At 39.9% G+C, this 22137-nt stretch overlaps 1 protein-coding gene across 1 annotated transcript in view; it reads right to left on the bottom strand.

Annotated features, from left to right (window-relative positions):
- Nucleotides 1-22137, bottom strand: part of LOC119426037 (phospholipid-transporting ATPase ABCA1-like) — a 302913-nt gene that overhangs the window by 95967 nt on the left and 184809 nt on the right. The window contains exons 31-33 of the mRNA XM_037693947.1: nucleotides 21571-21663; nucleotides 19127-19232; nucleotides 2575-2649 (exon numbers count right to left, since the gene is read on the bottom strand). Coding sequence (XP_037549875.1) covers nucleotides 2575-2649; nucleotides 19127-19232; nucleotides 21571-21663 — 274 coding nt within the window. The remainder of the gene's footprint in view (nucleotides 1-2574; nucleotides 2650-19126; nucleotides 19233-21570; nucleotides 21664-22137) is intronic.

Here is a 22137-nt window from a genome sequence, read left to right as displayed (position 1 = left end):
TTTGAGTAAAAATGATGAAATACCCACGATCCACCACTAGGTAGCAAACATGTTCAAATGGTTGATGTTTGAAAATACAAAGAAAATAATTCTGAGTATGGCTAAAGATTTACCCAAAACAATTTAGTTCATTTTTTTTTGGTCATTGTTTTAAATTTCATTTAGGTAATTAATGTTTTGAAGATATGACTGAAGTTTAATACTGAGAAGATCAAGATAAAATTATACAGGATATATACATTGCTTTTGTGGTTTCCTAACACAAAGTATTAGACAAGCATCAAAGTTCTTAATGACTGAACTTTGTTGGATTTTTTTTACCTGGATTATTGAGCATGAACTTTGATGTTTGACTTTGGCTATGGCTGCCTCAGAGGAGTCCACGGAGGAGAGGGCGGACTCCAGATACCATCTTATCACTAGCAAACTGGTTGCCCCACTATGTGAGTAAGCCTTTTATGGGACTGAGTTGTGGCTTCTCGGACTGATGAAGTCCTTTGGATGAAGACGAAACGTTTCAACGACGACAACAAAAAAAAAAAAAACATCTACGACCTGACTTAACTTTGCTAGCTACAACAGGCTTTTTTAAATTTCGGCTGCTCCCTTCCTCAGATGTCACCACAGTGAGTAACTCCCAAAAGATTTTGAATTTGTTTCACACCGGATAACCTTCCTTTTTTAAATTTTTTTTATTTAAAATTTTGATCAGATATTGACATCAACATTTTGCATAGCACACCTCATAGACAAAATTTGCTGGTATAGCTTAACCAAAGCTATGACAAATAAGCATGGTTCATTTTCAAGTGTATGTGGCTTTACACAAGATCATTTCCTTATGGCTCTGACCTGGGTTGGGGTCAGAACTTGGAGGGAAGTCCTTAACCAATGGTAATAGAGGAAGGACCCTCCATGGCAACCTAGAATAAGTGTCCATACCTTTTAAAGGTCCTGGTCCTCCTGATAACTGCTGAAATGTGAGGAAACAGAGAATATGTTTACTCAAAGGTGTTTTCGCTGCTCTTTCATTCTGGGGGCTGTCTTCTGAAAGCCTGCAGTCTGGATATAGCGCCAGTTTGTCCGGTGGGCTGCTCCTGGTGGATGCTCCTTTCTCTCCCGGCGACGCGCCATGGTTCCCCCTCCAGCAGCTTCATCAGGTCTTGACGCGGTGGGATCACCTAGACTGTAAATCCTCGGTCATTCATGTCCTTTGTAGCATTGTGTGCAGTTTGGAATAGGCGTGTTTCATCCTTGTAGAAGATGCGGAGCTTTGCTGGGTATGGAGTCTGGAAACGGATCTTCTTCTCCCTCAGCACCTGTTTTGCTTCGTTGTATTATTTGCGGCAATTTAGAATTGCGGTAGGGTAGTCATGGTCGAAGTATACCCTCTGGTTGTTGACGTAGATTTCCTTCTTCTCCCATGCTTTTCTCAGTATTTCCTCCTTTGTACGGTACGGCAGGAATTGTACTACGATCGATCTTGGCTTTGCTGCTCCCATTGGTTTTGGCGCTAGAGCTCTATGCGCCCTTTCTATGCTGAGTTCGTAGGAGTCAGGAAGAATCAGTTTCTCTCGAAGGAGTTTTTCTACATATTCAATCATCCATTTGCCTTGTTCTATGTTCTCCGGTACATTGAAAATCCGTATATTCTTTCTCCTCGCTCATGCTTCTTGGTCAACCAGCTTGTCTTCGTTTTGAGTCAGTGTTTTTAGCATGTTTCTCACTGCTAGCTCGACCGTGTCTAGCTACGCTTCCGCAGCCACGATGCGCTCTTCGGCTTCCTCAATTTGTTGGTTCGCTTTGTTAATGTCCTCTCTTAAAAAAAATCTAGATGTTGTTTGTTTTCTTGTAAATTCTTGTTTTGGAAATTCTTGTATTTCACGAAGGATAATTTCAAGATTAACTTTGGAGTTTTTGTTACTTTTTGATTTTCCGGGTCCGTCTTTAGTGTTAGCATAGCTATCCATGTGCTGCGGTTCGTCATCACCGTCAGACGTGTCTGGAGCATTTTTCTAGTTTCTCTCTCTTGTTTCCATCCTGTCCTGCGCTTGCTATCTTGCAGTAAAGTCTGTGAGTAGTTAGAATAGGTTGCAGGAGTTTTATTAAAATCTTTAAGGAGGGGCGCTCTTCTTATGCTGCCATTCGGTTGAAATCGGAACAAGAACCCCCGGATAACCTTCCAGATACCTGGGCTCAAGACTTTGGCCTCAGGATTAGAAGCCCGCAGCACTGACCACCGAGTTAAACTTGAACCCAAGCTATCTAGAACAGTTAAGATATTTCTGTTAATTTTCTTTTCACAGAACCCCACTTCAAACGATCTTGAAGTATCTCTCTAGGATGCATAATTATTAATTAGAAAGTTGTGGCATCCCACTTCATGAGTAGGTAATTTGCCCAGAAGGATAAGCAGAAAGGTTTTACGTTTGTGTTTCACCGCCTCTGTGTTCCATTTTCCTTTAATCAAAACAGCTACTGCCTTTAAATTCCAAGCTAATTTCACCTCTCCCACCCTGAACACTTTCATCCTATTCAGCTGGATGAAACCGTTTGAGACAATTAATACAACACCTTGACATTGTCCCTGGTTCCCAGCTTCTTCAACAGCGTCTCAGCCCTCTGGAACGTCTGATCAGTAACGTTATCCTAACAAAGTTGGGAGAAAACAAGAGGGAGAAGGGGGGAAAAAAACAATCCTGAGTTAGTGACTTAATTGGATACCCTTGGAAAAGCACCAGTGCTCTTTGAAATGCAAAGCATGAAGCAGAGGGAGACAAGAATTAAGACTTGTGGAGAGCATCTGGGAGTGCTGAGCCACTTATTTTCCTCAGAGTTCAAGAAGAAAAAAAAAAAAAAACTACTTTTTTTTTGGCTTCTTTTTCCCCTCGTATGACATTTCTGTTTTATTAAATAGTACAAAATAATTAAAATCATGAGGAGCAAGAGAGTTACCAGCAATTGTTTAACTACTCATTGAACCAATCAAATGGTGGAGGTCGCAGAGTGTTTGTAAAAAGACAGAAATTAATTACAGGCTTCATCCAACGCCTTTCATCCCAGATGAATAAACTAAGATCATCTTATGGTGACAATTAACAAAAAAAAAAACTGTTTCTTGTCAAACTGTAAAAATAACATTACGCTTAAACTGCACTCAAAGACTAAATGACTCTCAGCTTCCACCACATCAGATACTAGCTCAATATCTGTCAAGTTGACTGAGTTACAGTATAGCCATGTTTCTTCCACCTGCATAATATCGCTACAATTAGAAACATCTTATCTAAAAATGACGCAGAAAAATTGGTTCATGCATTTGTCACATTAGTCATGGAGTTCCTCAAGGTTCAGTGCTTGGACCAATACTCTTTACCTTGTATACACTTCCATTAGGTAAAGTTATTAAACAGCATGGGATAAATTGTCATTGTTATGCTGATGATACACAGCTACATTTCTCCATTAAACCCAATTAATCCAATCAGTTACTTAGACTACATGCATGTCTTAAAGACATAAAAACCTGGATGACCCTAAAGTTTCTGCTTTTGAACACAGACAAGACTGAGGTTTTGGTTTTTGGACCTGAATATTTTAGGAATAATTTTTTCAGTCTTTCACCCTCCTTGGATGGCATTAATCTGTCCTCCAGCTCTAATGTTAAAAATCTTGGTGTTATTTTTGATCAGGACATGTATTTTATCCCCCAGATTAAAAACGTTACAGAACCGCCTTCTTCCACCTGCGTAATATCGCTAAAATTAGAAACATCTTATCTAAAATTGATGCAGAAAAACTGGTTCATACATTTGTCACATCTATACTGGACTATTGCAATGGTTTGCTATCTGGGTGTCCAAACACTTCTTCAAAAAGTCTTCAGTTGATCCAAAACGCTGCTGCCAGATTCTTAACTGGAGTTAGTAGGAGAGATCATATCTCTCCAGTTTTAGCTTCTCTCCATTGGCTCCCGGTCAAATCCAGAATTGAAGTCATAATCCTTCTTCTAATCTACAAAGCTCTCAACAACCTAGCTCCATCTTATATTTGAGATTTTATTGTTCCATATTTTCCAAACTGAGCACTTCACTCTCAGACTGCAGGCTTACTTGCAGTTCCTAGAGTTTCCAAAAGCAAAATGGGAGGAAGATCTTTCATTTATCAGGCTCCTCTCTTGTGGAACCAACTTGCAGTTTCTGTCCGTGAGGCTGACACATTGCCCAGTTTTAAAACTAGGCGTAAGACTTTCCTTTTTGATAAATCCTATAGTTAGTCAGCTTGGTTTTCTGACCTATTCGTTATCCTATGCTGCTATAAACCTAAGACTACTGGAGGACAAATTGACCTTATTCCATCAAATTAATTGTTTGGATTTGTAATTATTCTTTCTTAACATGTGATTCTCGACCTGCCATTGTGTATCCTCATTCCTCCTTCCTGTTCCTCTCAAACCCAGCCAGTTGAAGTAGATGACCACTTGTCCTGAGCCCGATTCTGCTAAAGGTTTCTTCCTCATGAGGGAGTTTTTCCTTCCCACTGTTGCATTTGTGCTCTCTTAGGATGGGAGACTGTGATGAAGTTAAACTCAAAGCAGTATGCTGCTCAGATAAATAGTGTTATTAACTTACTTTTTATATATATGAATGTTTCTGTTCAGTGCCCTGAGACAACTTCTCTTGTGACTTGGCGCTATTTAAACAAATTGAATTAAATTGAATTTGAATTTATGCTCTCTACGGTCAGTTGGTTGTGGCAGCCATCTTTAACCAGGTTCATCTAATGATTATTTTTTGAAAGTTCCTTTAAAATCCATCTGGTTTAGACAAACAAAGCAAAAATAAATAAATAAATAAAAGCTGCAAGCAGCATTCAAGGCCCTCGCGGCAAAGTGCAGCGCCAGCCATACGGCGACCGCGCAAGCTCCAGCCACTCCACCCAGTCACTATCGCGAACGCCCTTGTGCCAATCCCGCACGCGTTCACCACGAGGTGCATTTCCTGAATCTTTGACATTGCCTTCTGTCCATGTCAGTACTAGTCCAGCTCCAGGTCTTACAAGTATACATGAAATCCAACCTTCCAGACAGGAGTAATTGTGACTTCCTGTTTTGTTGTGAATGTTTAACGAGCACTTCCTTTATGCTTTTCAACATGTCGTGGTAATCAACAGTTACAGTTTCAGTCATATCTTACACAGGGCTAAGCTGGAAGAGTCACCCAATAATCAACAGTTTCTTCTCTGAGTGGATGGGGCTTAAGTGATGTCATGAATCAACAATACCAATGTGTCGCGAAGTGCTCACTGATGAAGCAAAAAAAAAAAAAAAAAATCAGGCGCAGATACGATGATGTATCACTGAGATATGACTGTTGGAATAATCTAGGGGGTGCACTGGAGTCAAAAGTTAAACAACAATACCAATGTGTCTAGAAGTGCTCACTTATCATGCATCAAAAATTAGTTTCAGATCAGATCATGTATTACTGAGATATAACTGTTAGAAAACTCTAGGGGGTGCACTGGAGTCAAATGTTAAAGAACATTGCCAATGTGTATCCAAATGCTCACTGATTACGCCAACAAATCTGGTTCAGATCGGATGATGTATCACTGAGATATAACTTTTGGAATAATCTAGGGGTGCACTCGAGTCAAATGTTAAACAACAATACCAATGTGTCTAGAAATGCTCACTTATAATGTACAATAAATCTGGTGCAGATTGGATGATGTATTAATGAGCTATAACTGTTGGAATAATCTAGGGGGCAAACTTGAGTCATATGCTAAACCACAACGTCAATGTGTCTAGACATGCTCACTGATGACGCACCATAAATCTGGTTCAGATCGGATGATGTATCACTGAGATATAACTGTAGGAATAATATAGGTGGTGCTGTGGAGGCTATTGGCCACTTATCATGGATTCCTGTTCAAAGGGTGGATAATGATTGATCATACTGATTTTGGTGCACCTCGGTTCAAATCTGTGGAATTTATAGCCAAACGTATTGCAACAGCGTCACTTCTGAATTTGTCACGTCGTCACGCCCACAGCGGGCGGCTGTGGCTGAGTGGTTAGAGCAGTCGTCCTCCAATACGAGAGTTGGGGGTTCGAATCCACCAGCAGTCACATGCTGAAGTGTCTCTGGGCAAGACACTGAACCTCTCATAGCCTCTGATGTGTGTCCCATCAGTATATGAATGTGATCTAAAGCACTGATTAGCCTCATTAGAATGATTTGTTCAATTAGCTTTGTAGAGATCTAGTAGAGTGCTGTATGAATGGGTAAATGAGGACACAGATTGTGGTGTAAAGCGCTTTGAGAATCTTGAAATAAAATAGAAAGGCGCTATATAAGTACAGTCCATTTACCTTTTACATTCTCCAACGAAAATGGTTTGCGCTTTAAAGCAAGTCAGAACAACTTGTTAAATGTCTTCTAAAACAGGATCATCCTGATTAGGTCAAGGATGTCAGGGAGGGAGCTTTCCAAATTAAAAAAAGTGACTTCCTGTTCTGAGGGGGCGGGGCTTTGATGACCTCAAAATATGACAACAGTGGATCGTTGGGCATCTGACAGGGATGAGTCATGCCAAGTTTGGTGCAATTCGGTCTTTCATTGTGAAAGTTATAGCATTTGGAAATTTATGGCGTGAAGTGCAACTTTGAGGCCTGGCAATGCCCCTTTAACATATACGAAAACACAAGCTTTTGATAACTTTTACTCCCCAATGTGTTAAGGACATATTAACCAAGTTTCAAGGCAATCCATCAAAATCCCTAGGAGGTGTTTGTTAAAACTCGCAATTAGAAACGCCCAAAAATTACCCTTTGACCCAAAATGGCCGACGTCCTGTTGAGTTTGAACCAGGGCTACAAGAGACTTTTTCATAGGTCCTGAAAAGATACAGATGTTCATAGAGTTTCAGAATTATTGGTCATAAATTGGCTTGGGGCTGAGGTTTTAAATTATTCTAGGGTATATTCCATATAGCGCTGTGGAAGCTATTGGCCACTTATCGTAGATTCCTGTTCAAGGGGTGTATAATGATCGATCATAGTGATTTTGGTGCACCTCGGCTCAAATCTGTGGAATTTAGAGCCAAACGTATGGCGACGGCGTTACGTCTTACTTCGCCACACCGCGCCGCCCACATGCTCCACCCAAAACTGTCAGTGTTGGAAAGCAAGTTACACCAACATGCCTTCGGTCACTGGACACACTATCATTCTGATTACGTTACAGGGGTGAGATAGGGACTGTTCAACGTAAAAATTTACACTTCCTGTTGTCAGGGGGTGTGGCTTAAGTGATGTCATGACTTGACCATTAAGTCTTGCAGGGGATGTGGATCGATCACTGAAGGTTTGATGTTTCAGTCAATTTTCGTGTAGGAGCTATTAGCGTTTCGTTTTTCATGGCGAGATGTCAAACTTTGAGGTCTGGCCCCGCCCCCGCCCCTTCAGCATGCTCCGAAACGCACTGTTTAGATAACTTTTCGTCCCCCATGCCTTTTGAACAAAATGGCCAAGTTTGAAACCGATTGAGTGAAATCCCTAGGAGGAGTTTGTTCAAATGCAGAGGCTGTAAACCATCAAAAAGGTGTGAAATTTGGGAAAGCATTCCAAAATGGCCGCCTACCAGTTTATCATACACCATGGGTGCCAGAATGTTTTCCGTGCATTTTGGGGAATTGGACAAGTGTACCAAATTTCATGCTTCTACAACAAACTAAGGTTAATGTGGAGGGTATTTTGAAATTTCCAGGTGGCGCTCTTGAGCCGTTTCTGTTGTGATTTAAGCAACGCCTTTAAAATGCGTAATTTTTCAGCAGTCCTGATGCGTCCGCCAAATTTGGTGAGTTTTGGGATATGTTAAGGCCCCCAAAAGGCCAATTAATTTGACGGAAAAATTGCTGCTCTGGCCTAATGAACAGAACAATTACAATAGGCCTTCGCAGCGCTTCCCTGCTCGGGCCTAAAAAGTTACCCACCTCCATCGTCTTGGGCGGCGGGTGTTAAAAAAAAAACATTTGCTAAGTGTCTGTGCTTTTTGCTGCAAGGTGAGGAGATGCATATTGTGGCGAGAAAGTAGTCTGGACAGGTTGCATTAGAGGCTGCTCCTCTCGTGCACCGTGTGAAATGAGCCTTGGAATGAGGGCCCGGGATGACAGGCGTGCGACTTCCAAAGTGGCATGTTGATACCACGCTGCTCAGCCCAGCTGTAAGAGCGCTGAGGACATTACATGTGTGATATAAATGCAAATGGACCTCCTGTTGGACTCTGCCTTCGTCAGAAACGAAGTACGGAAGTGAGACGGGGGGAGGGGGGTGTCTGAGGAGGCATAGTGTCGATGACAACTGGTGAGAGTGGTGGGAAGTGGGGGGGAAAAAAACAAGAGGAGAGAAATCAAGAAAAGCATCCCAAGAACGTCGAGTGTGCTCAGTTGCAAACTCACATCTGAGACTACACAAAGTGGAGAGAATGGACGACAAAGAGACACCTCCCTCCACTGAAACTGTTAGGGATGGGCATTTTTAGGCAAACACACCAGGTAATCTTTTATTTTTTAAATCCGAAGCGTGTTCAGCTACTTTGAGATTTTAGCTAGCCTTTTGCTGCATTTAGCTTGCAATTTGCTTCTTTCAGTATCTAGCCATATTTTACTACCTTTAGATTTTAACTATTGTTAAAGCGACCTGACTGAAAAACGTTGGATTTTATACCTGGATTATTGAGCATGGACTTTGTTGTTAACTAGCGTTATAGCTTTTAGGCAACATTTATTTTGACGCATTTAGCTTGTGATTTGTTCATTTTAGTTTCTAGCTACTGTTTTGTTACATTTACCTTTTTAGCTAACTCTTTGTTACTGTAAGATTTAAGCAAAACAGCTTTTGCTGATTTTAGACATAAGTATGCTACTTTTGGCTATCAGTTTGCCACTTTTAGCTTTTAACTACCCCAGTAGTCCTTTGTTACTTTTGGCATTTAGCTAGCCTTTTGGTATTTTAGCTACAATTTAAAAGCCTGTTCTGCTACTTTGAGATTTTAGCTAGCCTTTTGCCACATTCAGCTGGCAATTTGCTTCTTTCAGCTTCTAGACATATTTTACTATAGATTTTAGCTAGCATTTTAATTTTTATGCAACATTGATTTTGATACATTTAGCTTGTGATTTGCTACTTTTAGTTTCTAGCCGTATTTTACTACCTTTTAGATTTTAACAAGCGTTATATCTTTTAAGCAACATTTATTTTGAAACATTTAGCTTGTGATTTGCTACTTTTAGTTTCTAGCTACTGTTTTGTTACATTTACCTTTCAGCTAACTACTTGTTACTTTTAGCTTTAAGCTAAATGTTTGCGGCTTTTAGATAACCTTTTGCAACTTTTAGCTTTTAGTTACGCTTTTGCAACATTTAGCTATTATTTACTTTCTAGCTACAATTTTGCCACTTTTACATAATCTTTTGCTGATTTTAGCCACAAGTATGCTAGAAAAAGAAAAAGGACTCTCAATCATCCAGGTAAACAAATCACAAAAAAAATTTAATCATGTCATCTGAACAGTTTCGTACTATTTTCTTTTTAACCATTTTGGCCAGGTTGTCCTCAGGCTGGTTTGGTGAGTAGTAGGCGGCCATTTTGCCTATAACATTTGATTGTTATGTACTAATGATCCATTGTTTTAGACTGATGGTCCTCCATTCTGCCCGTGTAAAATCAGTTTCTGGGAATTCCACAGCAGACTGGTTTGAAGCATGTCGGTGCTATTTAATACAACAGATTCTGTTGGCAGGCCTCAGAGTGATGAAGTGCTACTTTTGGCTTTGAACTAATCTTTTGTTACATTTAGCTTTTCATTAACATTTAGCTACTTTTAGCATTTAGCTAGCCTTTTGGTATTTTAGCTAAGATTTTTTTTTTTTTACATTATGTTTCTTTTAGCTTTTAGCTAGTGTTCTGCTTTTTATTCAATTGAGCAACTTGGTTTCAGTTTCTTTGGCAAATTTCAGCCAAGTGAGTCAGCACTTCTCGATTTCCTTCCTTTATCGTGTCCAAAAGATCAACCTGAAGGAGAATGCTTATATTCTGACTGTAAAAATGAGCTCACCTGTGACCACAGTTTTCATTTTATAATTCTTTCAAAACAAACTACAACGGCAAAAAGATGCTGAGGATAATCAGATGGTGTTTTGTCGAGAATATAAATGCCCACAATTGAAAATGCACTGTTAGAAAAAAACTTTGTGTCACTGCAGGTGTCAGGGTAAATCCAAAAATAAAAAAAGATAGATGGTATGGTTATTTAACTGACTTTGGTAATGTCAGTTTTCTCTAAATCTTTTGAACATCACTGCCCATGTGACAGCCTCAGAAAGGGAATACTTTCAGTATTCAGTGTACTTTTGTTTGCCCTTCTTTACATTCAGCCTGCTTGCACAGCTCAAGAAAATGTTTACACATTATTTCTGTAACACAACATGAACTCCTCATCTCCTTCCACATCACAGCATTGAGAAAGGATAAAAGAAAGAGCTCCAAAAATCTACGCTGACAGGAATATTTGTGCTGAATAACATTCTCTCTGTTCCAGGTCTATTCATACACGGAGCCAGGAACAAGACTCCCACTCTCGTCTGTGATGCGCCTCGCAGCCAAAACAAGACAATCTTTATTGTATTTTGCTTTAGCTTTTTTTAAACTTCTCTCGGGTTTGAATCATGCCAAGTAGAGAAGAGGCAGCTTTCCTGAAGATTAGCGATGGCTGAAACAAGATGAGAAGTGGGCCAGCAGCTGTCTAATCCTTTAACAAATTCAAGAGCGACGATGACAAGTCTGGTTTGGCCTCACGGACCTTCTTGGTACCGAAGCTCAGGACATGGCCACTCGAGTGCGCAGCGACTCGTCTTGGCTTGTATTCTTGCCGAGGTCACTGGTCTAATGGGCCTTAACATATGTGAGTGTCTGGGAGAAGAACAACATGCCAGGAAGCCCTGATGCATGCCGAATAATTCAGGTAGATAAATCTAACAAGGCTGAGTTATCAATCAACCTTTATTTATACAGGTAAATCCCATTGAGCCTCGAGGACTCATTTACAAGAGAGACCTGATTTCAACAAAGAAAGATGACAACAATGGACAACAGCAACAACAATAAGCAGTTATAAAAACTCATACTACAGTTTTTTTTTTTTTTTTCTAAAAAAAAAGAAGGGTAAAAAAAAAAAAGGAACAAAAAAAAAAAAAAAAAAAAAAAAAAAAAAAAACAGCTAGATTCTAAGACAAATGTATAAAACTAAAAACAGGAACATGTCTGCATTGGTCCCTGCCAGGAGTCCAACAGATTCTTAAAGCCACTTAGAGAGGTCAAGGTCGAGAGCTTCAAATCTTTTTGTAAGATATTCCAGGAAACAGGAGCGGAGTAGGAGAAGGCCCTTTTGCCTAGTTCAGTCCTCACTGAGGGAACACTGCAGGTAATAATGTCCTGAGAGCGCACTCCGTAGCTGCACTCACGCAGAGACATGTAGGAGGAGATGTATGAAGGCAGCAGACCAAGAAGTGATTTAAAGATGAAAATGTACCAGTGAGAGAGTCTGCGTGAAGTTAATGATGTCCAGTTAACCAATGAATACAGGGTGCAGTGGTGGGTACGATAATCACAGCCAGTTATGAATCTTAGTGCACCATGATAGACAGCATCCAACATCTGCAGGGTTCTTGAAGGAGCGTTCATGTAAATAATATCACCAAAATCAATTGAGGGAAGGAAAGTCACAGATACAAGGCGTTTTCTAGCATTCAGGGTTAGACAGGATTTGTTTCTGAAAAAGAAACCCAGTTTAACTTTCAGTTTCTTTACCAAGTTTTCCACATGGAGCTTAAAAGAAAGATGTGAGTCGACCAAGATACCCAAATATTTATAGGAATCAACAAACTCAATGGGGACACCATTTGAGGATAAAATCGGAGGAAGAACTGCTGGTACCAACTTCCTATTTGAAAAAAGCATCCCTTTGGTTTTTTCGGCATTTAGGACAAGTTTGAGGTGAAACAAATCAGTCTGGATGTAGTTAAATGCAGATTTCAGAAGCTGGAAAGCCTTAGCAACTGTTTTAGCTCGACAATAAACAACTGTGTCGTCAGCATAGAAATGTATGGATGCATTAGGGATGTTTTTACCTACATTATGTATGTAGATTGTAAAGAGGGTGGGTCCTAAGACTGAGCCTTGTGGTACACCATTATTGAATGTTAAATAACTGGAGGAAGTACCATTATGTTGAACACATTGCCTCCGGTCTGAAAGATAGTTAGAGAACCAACCAATGGTGTGATCTGAGAAACCGATTTCTGAGAGTTTATGACACAAGATGTTATGATCCACAGTGTCAAAAGCTTTAGACAGGTCTAAGAAAAGTGCAGCACAATAATCCTTAGCATCCAGTGCTTCAACAACGTCATTAAGAACCTTCAGTGAAGCAGTCGTTGTGCTGTGTTGTTTCCTGAAACCAGATTGATGTGGAGGTAAGATGTTAAATGAGTCCAGGTAATTTTTGATTTGAGAGTTTATCAGTTTTTCTAGAACCTTGGCTAAAATGCAGAGTTTAGAGATTGGTCGATAGTTGTTCAGTGATGTGGGGTCACCTCCCTTCAGCAAAGGAAGAACAAAGGCTGTTTTCCAAGTGTCTGGGATGGAGTTTTGTCTTATGGAGAGATTGAAGATGTGGGTCACAGGGACTGTGATGATGTGAGCAGCCAGCCTTAAGAAATTAACAGTTTATTGACCTCACTGACTGAGAATGGAGAAAAAGAGAAGCTGTGATTAACTGAGGATTGACTTGTAGGAGGGATTTGATTTGTAGAAGCTTGGTTAGACCTCTGGATGAGGTCCTAATCTCAGAGTTAGGACCTCTGGATGGATTCTTCTTATTGAAATGTTTCGTCTTTTATCCAAAGTACATTAATCTGAGGAGCTGCAAGCAAACTCAGTCTTATAAGCAGCACCTTCTCATAGTGGATCAACCAGTTTGATGGTGGCAGCCAAAAAACTAGGAATGTGTGAGATATACGGTACACGGTAGAAACTATAGATATTTAGCTTATGATAGAGATTGTATTCTACCAGTTAACCGCGGTAATGCTGTGTCTGATGTAAAATCAGAGTTGTAAGATTTAACCGTTACGTTTTTTTGAGGTGAAAACTGCGCAAATGGAGTTAAGTCTGTTTTCTTCTAGAGCGAAGTTGCAAAGCTACAAGCTAACTACGGCCAGCTTGCCGTACTGTTGCCGTATTCGAAAGCATACGCAAAATGCTGTGTTCCATTGAAAGTTAAAGTATGTGTTGGTCAGCTTTAGAGAGTGTTTTTGTGCTAAAAAAAAGGATTAAACCTGCTCTCTGATCTGTGAAAAGAACACTGTGTTGTGTGATTTTACTGTGAGACCCTGCTTGGTCAAAGCCACAGAGGAAACTGGTTACCATTTTGTGTCAGCTCTCTTTAAAGCGGAAGGAGATGCCCACTGGAGGAACCCCCCCTTTGCTTTTGAAGCCAAACTTTCATATGTCAGAAACTGACCCACTGGACAGGGGGAGACTGCACCAGGCTAATTTTCCAAGAATGGCAAGGCTGGCCAAGAAATAACTTTGCATTCCAGCCACGAGTGCTCCTTCAGAAAGAGCTTAGCACTGGTGGCAACATTGTTTCATGCTACCGGTCTCTGTTAAAGCCAGAGACTGTGGACTAGCTAGTGTTGTAGGACAACAATCTTTAGACTCTAACAAATGGCAGCGAGATTTTGAATTTGAGTTTTCTTAAGTGTTTTCAGTGTGCACTTTTTCAAATGTAAAATGCTGATCGTTGCTGTTCATTTCTTAAGGGAGAAGAAAGACAGGAAACAATTAAGAGTTAACAACATATTATTTTGTTTAAAACATATGGCTAAAACTACATTTGATATCTTTAGCACTGTTTTGCACTATAAGAAAGAAGCCTAATACTTGATTTGTTTTTATTTAAAAACACTCTGGACCTAATAGTGGAATTTTCCTGATTGAGATTATTTTGTGGTATAGCAGTTTTCAAAATAAGTGATGGCAATAGGACACCTTATGCTTTTTTTTCATTCCTATTGCAAGTTTTATACCAAAATCATATCATGATATATATTATTACCGCCACTCATCACAATAAATATCAGGATGTGAATTTTATGCCATATCACACATCCCTAGTTGTAACATGCAAAAAGAGGACCATCACCCTAAACTGGTTCATCCCAAAGATCCCGTCCCCTGGCACAAACTGAGTAATATTGTGAATGCTCTTAAGTGCAAGGCGGGCTGTGATCAGTCATACATCGGGGAAACTAAACAACCACTGGCCAAAAGGATGATCCAGCACAGAAGAGCAACATCATTAGGCCAGGATTCTGCAGTCTACACTCATCTGCAGGCCAGAAGGGCTAAGGCCTCCATGTTCAACTATCCCCCTCTTACAATGTTGTTATTGCAAATGTCACTCAGCTCTCTGTGAATAGCAAACGGCCATCATGGTACTAACAATCGTTCGTTAGGCAGATGGTCCTCCTTTTTGCATGTGAACAACTAGTTTAGCTGTCAGCAGCAAATTGGTCGATCCACTATGAGAAGGTGCTTCTTATAAGACTGAGTTTATTAGAACTCCTCAGACTGAAGATGTCTTTTGGAGTATTTTGAAATGTTTCAACAAAGAAGAATCCGTCCAGAGGACCTGACTCAACCCTGTTAAACCTGCAAGGACGTAGTTCAAGTTCATCAAATGCTGAAGTTCTGAAAAGGTTACTTTAGAAGAAGAAGAGAGTCCAGGCAGGACGGAGTGGACGGAGAAAAGTTTCAGGAGTAATTTGCGACAAAAGGGTGGCATCAAAGGTCAATGGAAAAGTTTAGAAAACAGTGGTGAGACCAGCTATGTTGTATGGTCTGGAGAAAGTGGCATTGAGAAAATGATGGAAAAAAGAACTGGAAGTGGCAGAAATGATGTTGAGGTTCTCCTTGGGAGTGACAAGGACAGATAAGATTAGGAATGAGATCATCAGAGGTACAGCACAGGTTGAACAACTGGGAGATAAAGTTAGAGAGACCAGACTGAGATGGTTTGGACATGTCCAGAGGAGGGACAGTGGGTATATTGGTAGAAGGATGATAGAAAAGCAGCTGCCAGGAAAAAGACAAAGAGGAGATATATGGATGCAGTTAGAGAGGACATGGAGTTAGATGGGAGTGAGAACAGAGGATGAAGAGGACAGAGTGAGATGGAGGAGGATGACTCGCTGTGGAAACACCTGAAGAGGGAACAGCTGAAAGAAGAAGAGGAATGGGAAAATGTTGCTTAAAAAGTTGACAAATACATTTCTGGAAATTAAATCCTAATCATTCTTAATTGGATGTATAGCCCCACCATCTTCAATGCCAGAGTTTAGAATAATATCTTATTTTGAGAAAGAATGGCGTTACAACCTCATCAGTGAGATCACATGCTATATCGCAAAATCCCTTAGTGCTTGGAGTTTGTGTTGAGAATGACTCTCAGCTATACTACCACACCAAATTTTAGCTCAATGGCTGTAAAATTGACTGAGTTATAGCTATTCTTGAGTTGGCTAAGGTAATTCAGCTGTGGCAGCCATCTTGAATTGGGTTGACTCCAAAAGTGACTCGGTTGTAGATATTCATCCAGTGACTACTTTCTGAACCATCAAGCCCATGAGATTTTGCTAAAGCAACACATGCACACAAACAATCAGACTGTGACATCATTTTCATCTCGGCGCCTTTTGTAGCCTAATCATATCATTTTCAGCACTCAGCCTCTGTGGTTCCTGCCATTCCCATCACCTCTTGCTCCACATAACTCCATTTCTACCTGATAGACACGGGAAATGCAATTAGACAAACATTTCAGTGCCCACTTCCATCTCATCAACAACGGCTTGAAGCGCAAAAAACAAACAAACAAAAAAAACAAGCTACCTATTTCCAGTTACCATCTCACATCACAATGCCTACAGAGCAGCAGCAGCAGCAGAGTCAGAAATCTCCCAAGGACAGTGTAGGATGTTAATAACAAGGACTGCAGAGCTGGGACGGCTAATGCCCGGCCATTAGGGTTACATCATTTCTGCTGCTCAAATTAAAGTCACATTAGCATCGAGATCCAGGAGACACAGAGGGGAGCATGGGTAGGGACGAGGCGGGAGTTGCCTGAGGGGCAGAGCAACATACTGATCTCAAAGTAGATGAACGTCCAACATTTGAAATGTTAATGAGTGTTTGCCAGAAAGAGACACGCTGAAGGATAAAAGACTGAGACAAGAAGAACGGACAAATGAGAAGAGGTTCAAAAAGCACAGCACTTAATATGATCGTTTACACTGAGGTTCTGTGGAACCTCATGATAAAGAAACAACTATCTTACTTATAGATGGCGTTTTGAAGGACATCAGTTTAGAGCAATAGTGTAATTTCTGGGCAGCTTGGAGAGACACTTTGGTCTTGGCCTCACATGAACTAGACATTAGTTTGCCAATCCAGTCAGAATTAAACTCCATTTATTCAAACCAAGGTCATTCTACAACAGGTAAGACATTGAATGTTGACTTCTTCACAAAACCCCACTTCAAATAACCAAAACTATTTGTACTTAGAAAAACACATACATGTACAGATAAATGTGACCCATCACATCAAATTACAGATTAAATCATATTTTGGCAAAATAAACTTTCAGATTCCTAGCTTTATAAACAACATTTTGATCATCTTGATATCGTGAGCGGTTCCAGACAAACATGGCTTCATTTATTTTGCAAAACGGGACGTTCCTTTGAGAAAAACAAGCTATGTGTTGGTGAAAACAAGTCAATGCATTACTTGGAGTATCTGAAGATTTGGATATCTGAATTCTTGCAAAGCAACGAAACAAACATTTGTAGCCTGTTGCTAAGGAGACACGAAAATGGATTTGAACAATTTAAATCCTTTCCCACCGATTTTAGTTTCTGATTGCCCTTCAATTAGGCGAGGTGAAAAGGTTCACAACAAATAGGAGCCCTTGCATCCGGGATACAAAACTAGATGGAAAAAGAATGCAGGTTTTTAATCTGGAAGGATGAACTCGATGACTTTCTGTGAGCTGCAGCTTTGAAAAGATTCTGAAATATTTCTCTGCTTTGCAGAACTTGTTTAAACCTTTAACAGTGAATACAAGGTCCCCTGTGATTACACTTTCACTTTAATTTATTAATTTAATCATTCCCTATTCATTTATAACATTTCGGTTATTTTTTTTTTCCTAACTTGTCTTTGAAAGAACTCCATTTAGTCAGTTTTAGGTTACTGATTGATCAAATTATAGAAATTTAAACACACGAAAAAGGTAGAAATTTGAAGCTCAAAACCAGTACTTGCTCTTGATCTACTGCACTGAACACTGACCTGTTTATTAAAAAAATGGAGACAGGTTTTGTTCTTTAAGTCACTTATTATTCCGACTTAAGTAGACACAATTTAAACCAAACTTCACTACACACCTGACTGATTTTTGGCTCATTATTCTGAGAATAAGTTATGTTAACATCATTATGAAGAAAATAAAAAATAACTTTCTACTTCTAGTCTCTGTAGCTATGTTGTGAAAAAAAAAAACCTTGGGAAACCTGTTTTAATCATCTAACAAAGTTCAGTCAGGTCATCTGGACTGTTTCTTTTTGTTTTTGTTGAGACATTTTATCTTGATCCAAAGGACTTCATCAGTCCAAGGAGCCACAACAAACTGAGTCCCACAAGCAGCACACCCACATAGTGGACCAACCAGTTTGCTGGTGATAAGATGGTTTCTGGGGCCTGCCCGATCCTCAATCGACTCATCTGAGGCATCCATATCCAAAGTGGTTCAAAAACATTAAAAAAATCCAAAAATATCATAATTTTTTGGATTTTCTACCTGGATTATTGAGCATAAACTTTGATGTTTTGAACCACTTTGGATATGGCTGCCTCAGAAGAGTCGATGGAGGAGAGGGCAGGCCCCAGGAACCATCTTATCACCAGCAAACTGGTTGGTCCACTATGTGGGTGTGCTGCTTGTGGGACTCTTGTGGCTCTTCGGACTGAAAAAGTCCTTTGGATGAAGGACGAAACATCTCGAACAACAACAAAAAAAGAAACTGTCAAGATGACCGGACTGAACTTTGTTGGATTTTTTTCCTGGATTATCGATCATGATGATCTTTTTTAATCATCTATAGTCAGTACTATAAATCTTCATTATCCGTTTAAGAGTGTTGTCCTAAATTCTAATAAATGAGGATTCTGATTTTTTTTTTTATATAAAAATGCAGACAGATTTTATTATTTTAGAAATACATAAAGCATCAATCCATGCATATACTTTATTCTAAGTTTGAGGTATTTTCTGCAACAACAAAACAAGTTTTACCTGACCGGCAAATAGCTGTGTCATCAGCATACATTCGAATGCCAATACTACAACACATCCGAATTGTTGTCAAACTAAGAGCAAAAAAGGACTTAACCAAAAATTGTTCCCCGTGGGATCTTTAGTTTAACTTTGTGAGGAATACGTTTTTAAAAAAGCACTGTAGATGTCTAAAATACACTCGAAAAACCTAAGCAAAAACCAAGAGGTCTATTGCAAAAGCATTTCAAGTAAGTACCACTCCACTGAAATAAATCATATAACATTAGGGGTTAATAAAAAGATTGTTACATGTCCAAAACCAACCTTTCATGTCAAAGTTTTATTGGTTTGTGTCCAAAAGAACACTTGTGCCAACACTAAAAAGTAGCATAAGCTGTTTTTCGCCTTCTTATGTTTGCAAGTAAGAGATGTTTAAATTTACAACTTGAAATTTTAAGGGAAAAACTCAACTTGATAGAAGTCTGGAAGTTATCAAAAGTGATTCTTGTTCAATTTAAATAGCTGGTAAAACTGCAGCAGTGGAGCAATACATAAACTAACCCCTGGGGTTTTAAACTCAGATGTACCAAACTATACATGACTCAGCAGTAGTAACATGATTGGATCTGCTAGTGTCCGTATTTGCTACATACCTGAGAGGAATTGAATAGATCTTTTAAATCCCTCAAAACTTCTTGGATCCCTGCTTCGGTCAGTCGGACTTGTGAGTTGATTGCTCCAACAGAGATCCCTCCATACCTGAAGTCACAAGAGCAAGAAGAAGATGGAAGTAGGACAATATAACTCCAGCCAAAGACAAACTGGTGCAGTATGAACATTTTGAAACCCAGTTACACCACAGTATCAGTTTATTCATTCAACCATTATTTAAACAAGTTGTTCCAGACAGAATATATAAAGTGCAGACAAGAAAACAGTAGACAATGAGAACAATAAACTACAGTAAAAATGCAGTTAAAATAAGAGTAGTGTATAAAATAATAAATCAGCGTGCTGTAAAACGGTAAAATACTAAAAACTAGGACATATTTGCTTTGATTTTTCTATTGCCATTATCAAATGTTTGAAACCCCTTAAAGAAATTAGGGTGGGCAACTTCAGTTCCTGTTGCAAGGTGTTCCAGGTTGCAGGAGCTGAGTAGGAAAAGGCCTTTTTGCCAAGTTCAGTCTGCACTGAGGGAACGCTGCAGGTAATGATGGACTGAGAGTGCATGTTGTAACAGCACTGACGGCATGGCATGTGGGAAGAGATATAAGAAGGTAGCACTTTATGTCTCCCTTTATGTCTTGGGAAAAAGAGCAGGAATCTAGTATGGAGTGCATCTTGAAACTATTGTACAGGTTAGGTTCATGTTGTGTAGCTGTGGGTTATATTGTTTGAAAGTCTTCTACGTGTAAGTAGAAGCTCTAGAAGTTGACATGTTCTAGAGAAGTTCTAGAACTGCGCCTCTAAAGCCCCCAGTATACTGCCGTGTACATCCATACGCAGAGGTACGTACGCAGAAGTATGTGCGTACCCCCCAGGGCATGTCCGTGCAAAGCTCAAATTTTTACGACCACATACGCGGTGTCGCACAATAAACTGCCCAGCGACAGACTGTTTTGTATGCGACACCAATGTATTAAATTCCCCTTCTTCGTCTCTGATCTGGCCTTTTCTTTAGTTTTTTTGCCAAGAGGCAAGTGATCTCTTCCTCCTCCGTTGATGTCATGACTGAAATGGTGAGAAATTAAGGAATTTGTCACAAGCGAATTAAACTCAGGTCCAGCGTGGCTGCGGGAGGGTCAGGAGATTTCCTGGTGTGCTGGTCTGATGTGTGGGCTGTAGAGCCAGCGCTCCCTGTTTTTTTTTTTTAGATCTTTTAATTAACAACATATAAACACAGAACATCGCTGCAGCTGAGGCTGCCAGCGCTCGCTTTTTTTCTTTTTTCTGACCTGTCAATCAATCCAGTAGGCGTGTCAGCAAATGACCAATCGGCGACCTGAATTTGTCCCGAAGGTAAACGCCCCTTGTCTGCGAAGCTGCTGTGTAGCTGCTCGTGGTGTACGCTGGAGTTTAATGACTGAACCCTCTGTGTACAGTACATGCGTACGTACGCATGAACGGACGTACGCGGCAGTATACTGGAGCCTTAAAGGTGGCTGCATGTTTGGAGATTTTGCTTTTGGAAACTTTAATTCCTTTTTTTTCTGGATGTAAATCACTTTTTTTTTTTTGGATTAGTGTTTCCTCTGGTATCAGATGCTTGGACATTTGTTACGATGTGTAACCAAAACAACAAGGTGTTTTTTTTTGCCACCGGGAGCAGCTGATTAACATCTCAAAAGCTTACATAATATCTCAACTACAGCCCCAAATTTCAAATGAGTTGAAAAAGAGGCGCTGTGGATGCATTCTTGTCTCCCTGCCAGCTGTGCTCGAGTGTCTGACCACCGAGATCCTGGAACTGGCAGAAAACGTGGCCCGTGATAGCAGAGAGGCTGAAATCGTCCCCAGGCACCTGCAGCCAGCTGTCCGTGGCAATGAAGAGTTCAGGAGGCTGCTGGAAGGAGTGTCCATCGCTCTGGGAGGCATTCTGCCCAGCATTCAGGCAGTTTTGCAGCCCGGGGGAACCGAGAGGCCAGCAGAGTCTGCGTGGATAGATTGGATGGCATATGCGGACAGTTTTTTCAGATCCACTGTGGGACGGAGCTTTACAAGATATCTTTCCTGTCTATAGCCATCAGTATCTATAACATCTCAATGAAATGTTTACAACAATAGTTAATTTCCGTTTGGAATTAATGAAGTATTTTGGAACTGAATTGAATTGAAGCTCTGACCATATACATTAAGCAAAATATCTAACAATACATCCAAGAGACCTAGCTTATGGTTTTAAAATTACAAAAGGAACCAAGTTGCACCATTACAAAGTTGGGTCCTTTCTCACTTTGCACTGCTGTTACCCCTTTAATTTTTGTGTCACGTGTGGCACACCATTTACTACCCAAAGTACCTAACAGGAAAAAAAAATAATTATAAAGCACATTCCAAAAGCTCTATTTCAGCATTGACATTTCAAGTGTTTTACCTTTTTTTACCAAAGTGCTCAAAGGTCTTGACCAAGAAGTCCGTCATGTTTCGTCCAGTCAAATTCAGCAGGGTGTCTGTTGTGTTCTGAATCCTCTGGTAACCAGAAAAAAAGACAAAACAGTTTTAGTCTATTGGATTACTTCATTTTATATTTGAGAAGTGGCATATGGGAGAATAGGTTTTCAAGACAGCAACAACTTATTTTGCTGAAAATGGGAAGTACTAGTATTGCATTAAAAAGCTGAGATAAACTGGAGAGTTTTGAGGTATTTTTGTTGTGATCCACTGATCAGTTTTTGGGGGGGTTAAAAAGACATTTAAACAAAATCTAAAATGTCCATAGACTCAAATATGTCTAAATTAGAGTCTATTGACATCGAAACCTGGATGTTGATGCCTATTTGATACCAAACACAGCTGTTGTCTACATCACGTATAATTCACATCCTAGCCTAAACATTATTTAACCTCTTTGCATAGACGTTGATGCCAATATGACATTACTATACTATACTTTGAGGTCTATTTATCCAAGTGTACACTTTGACATCTAAGCCTAGACTTG

Source organism: Nematolebias whitei, chromosome 1, assembly GCF_014905685.2.
Source record: "Nematolebias whitei isolate Nwh7 chromosome 1, NemWhi1, whole genome shotgun sequence".
Classification (NCBI taxonomy): domain Eukaryota; kingdom Metazoa; phylum Chordata; class Actinopteri; order Cyprinodontiformes; family Rivulidae; genus Nematolebias; species Nematolebias whitei.
Note: the sequence above shows the minus strand (reverse complement) of the source record. Positions and strands in the feature narration are given on the sequence as shown.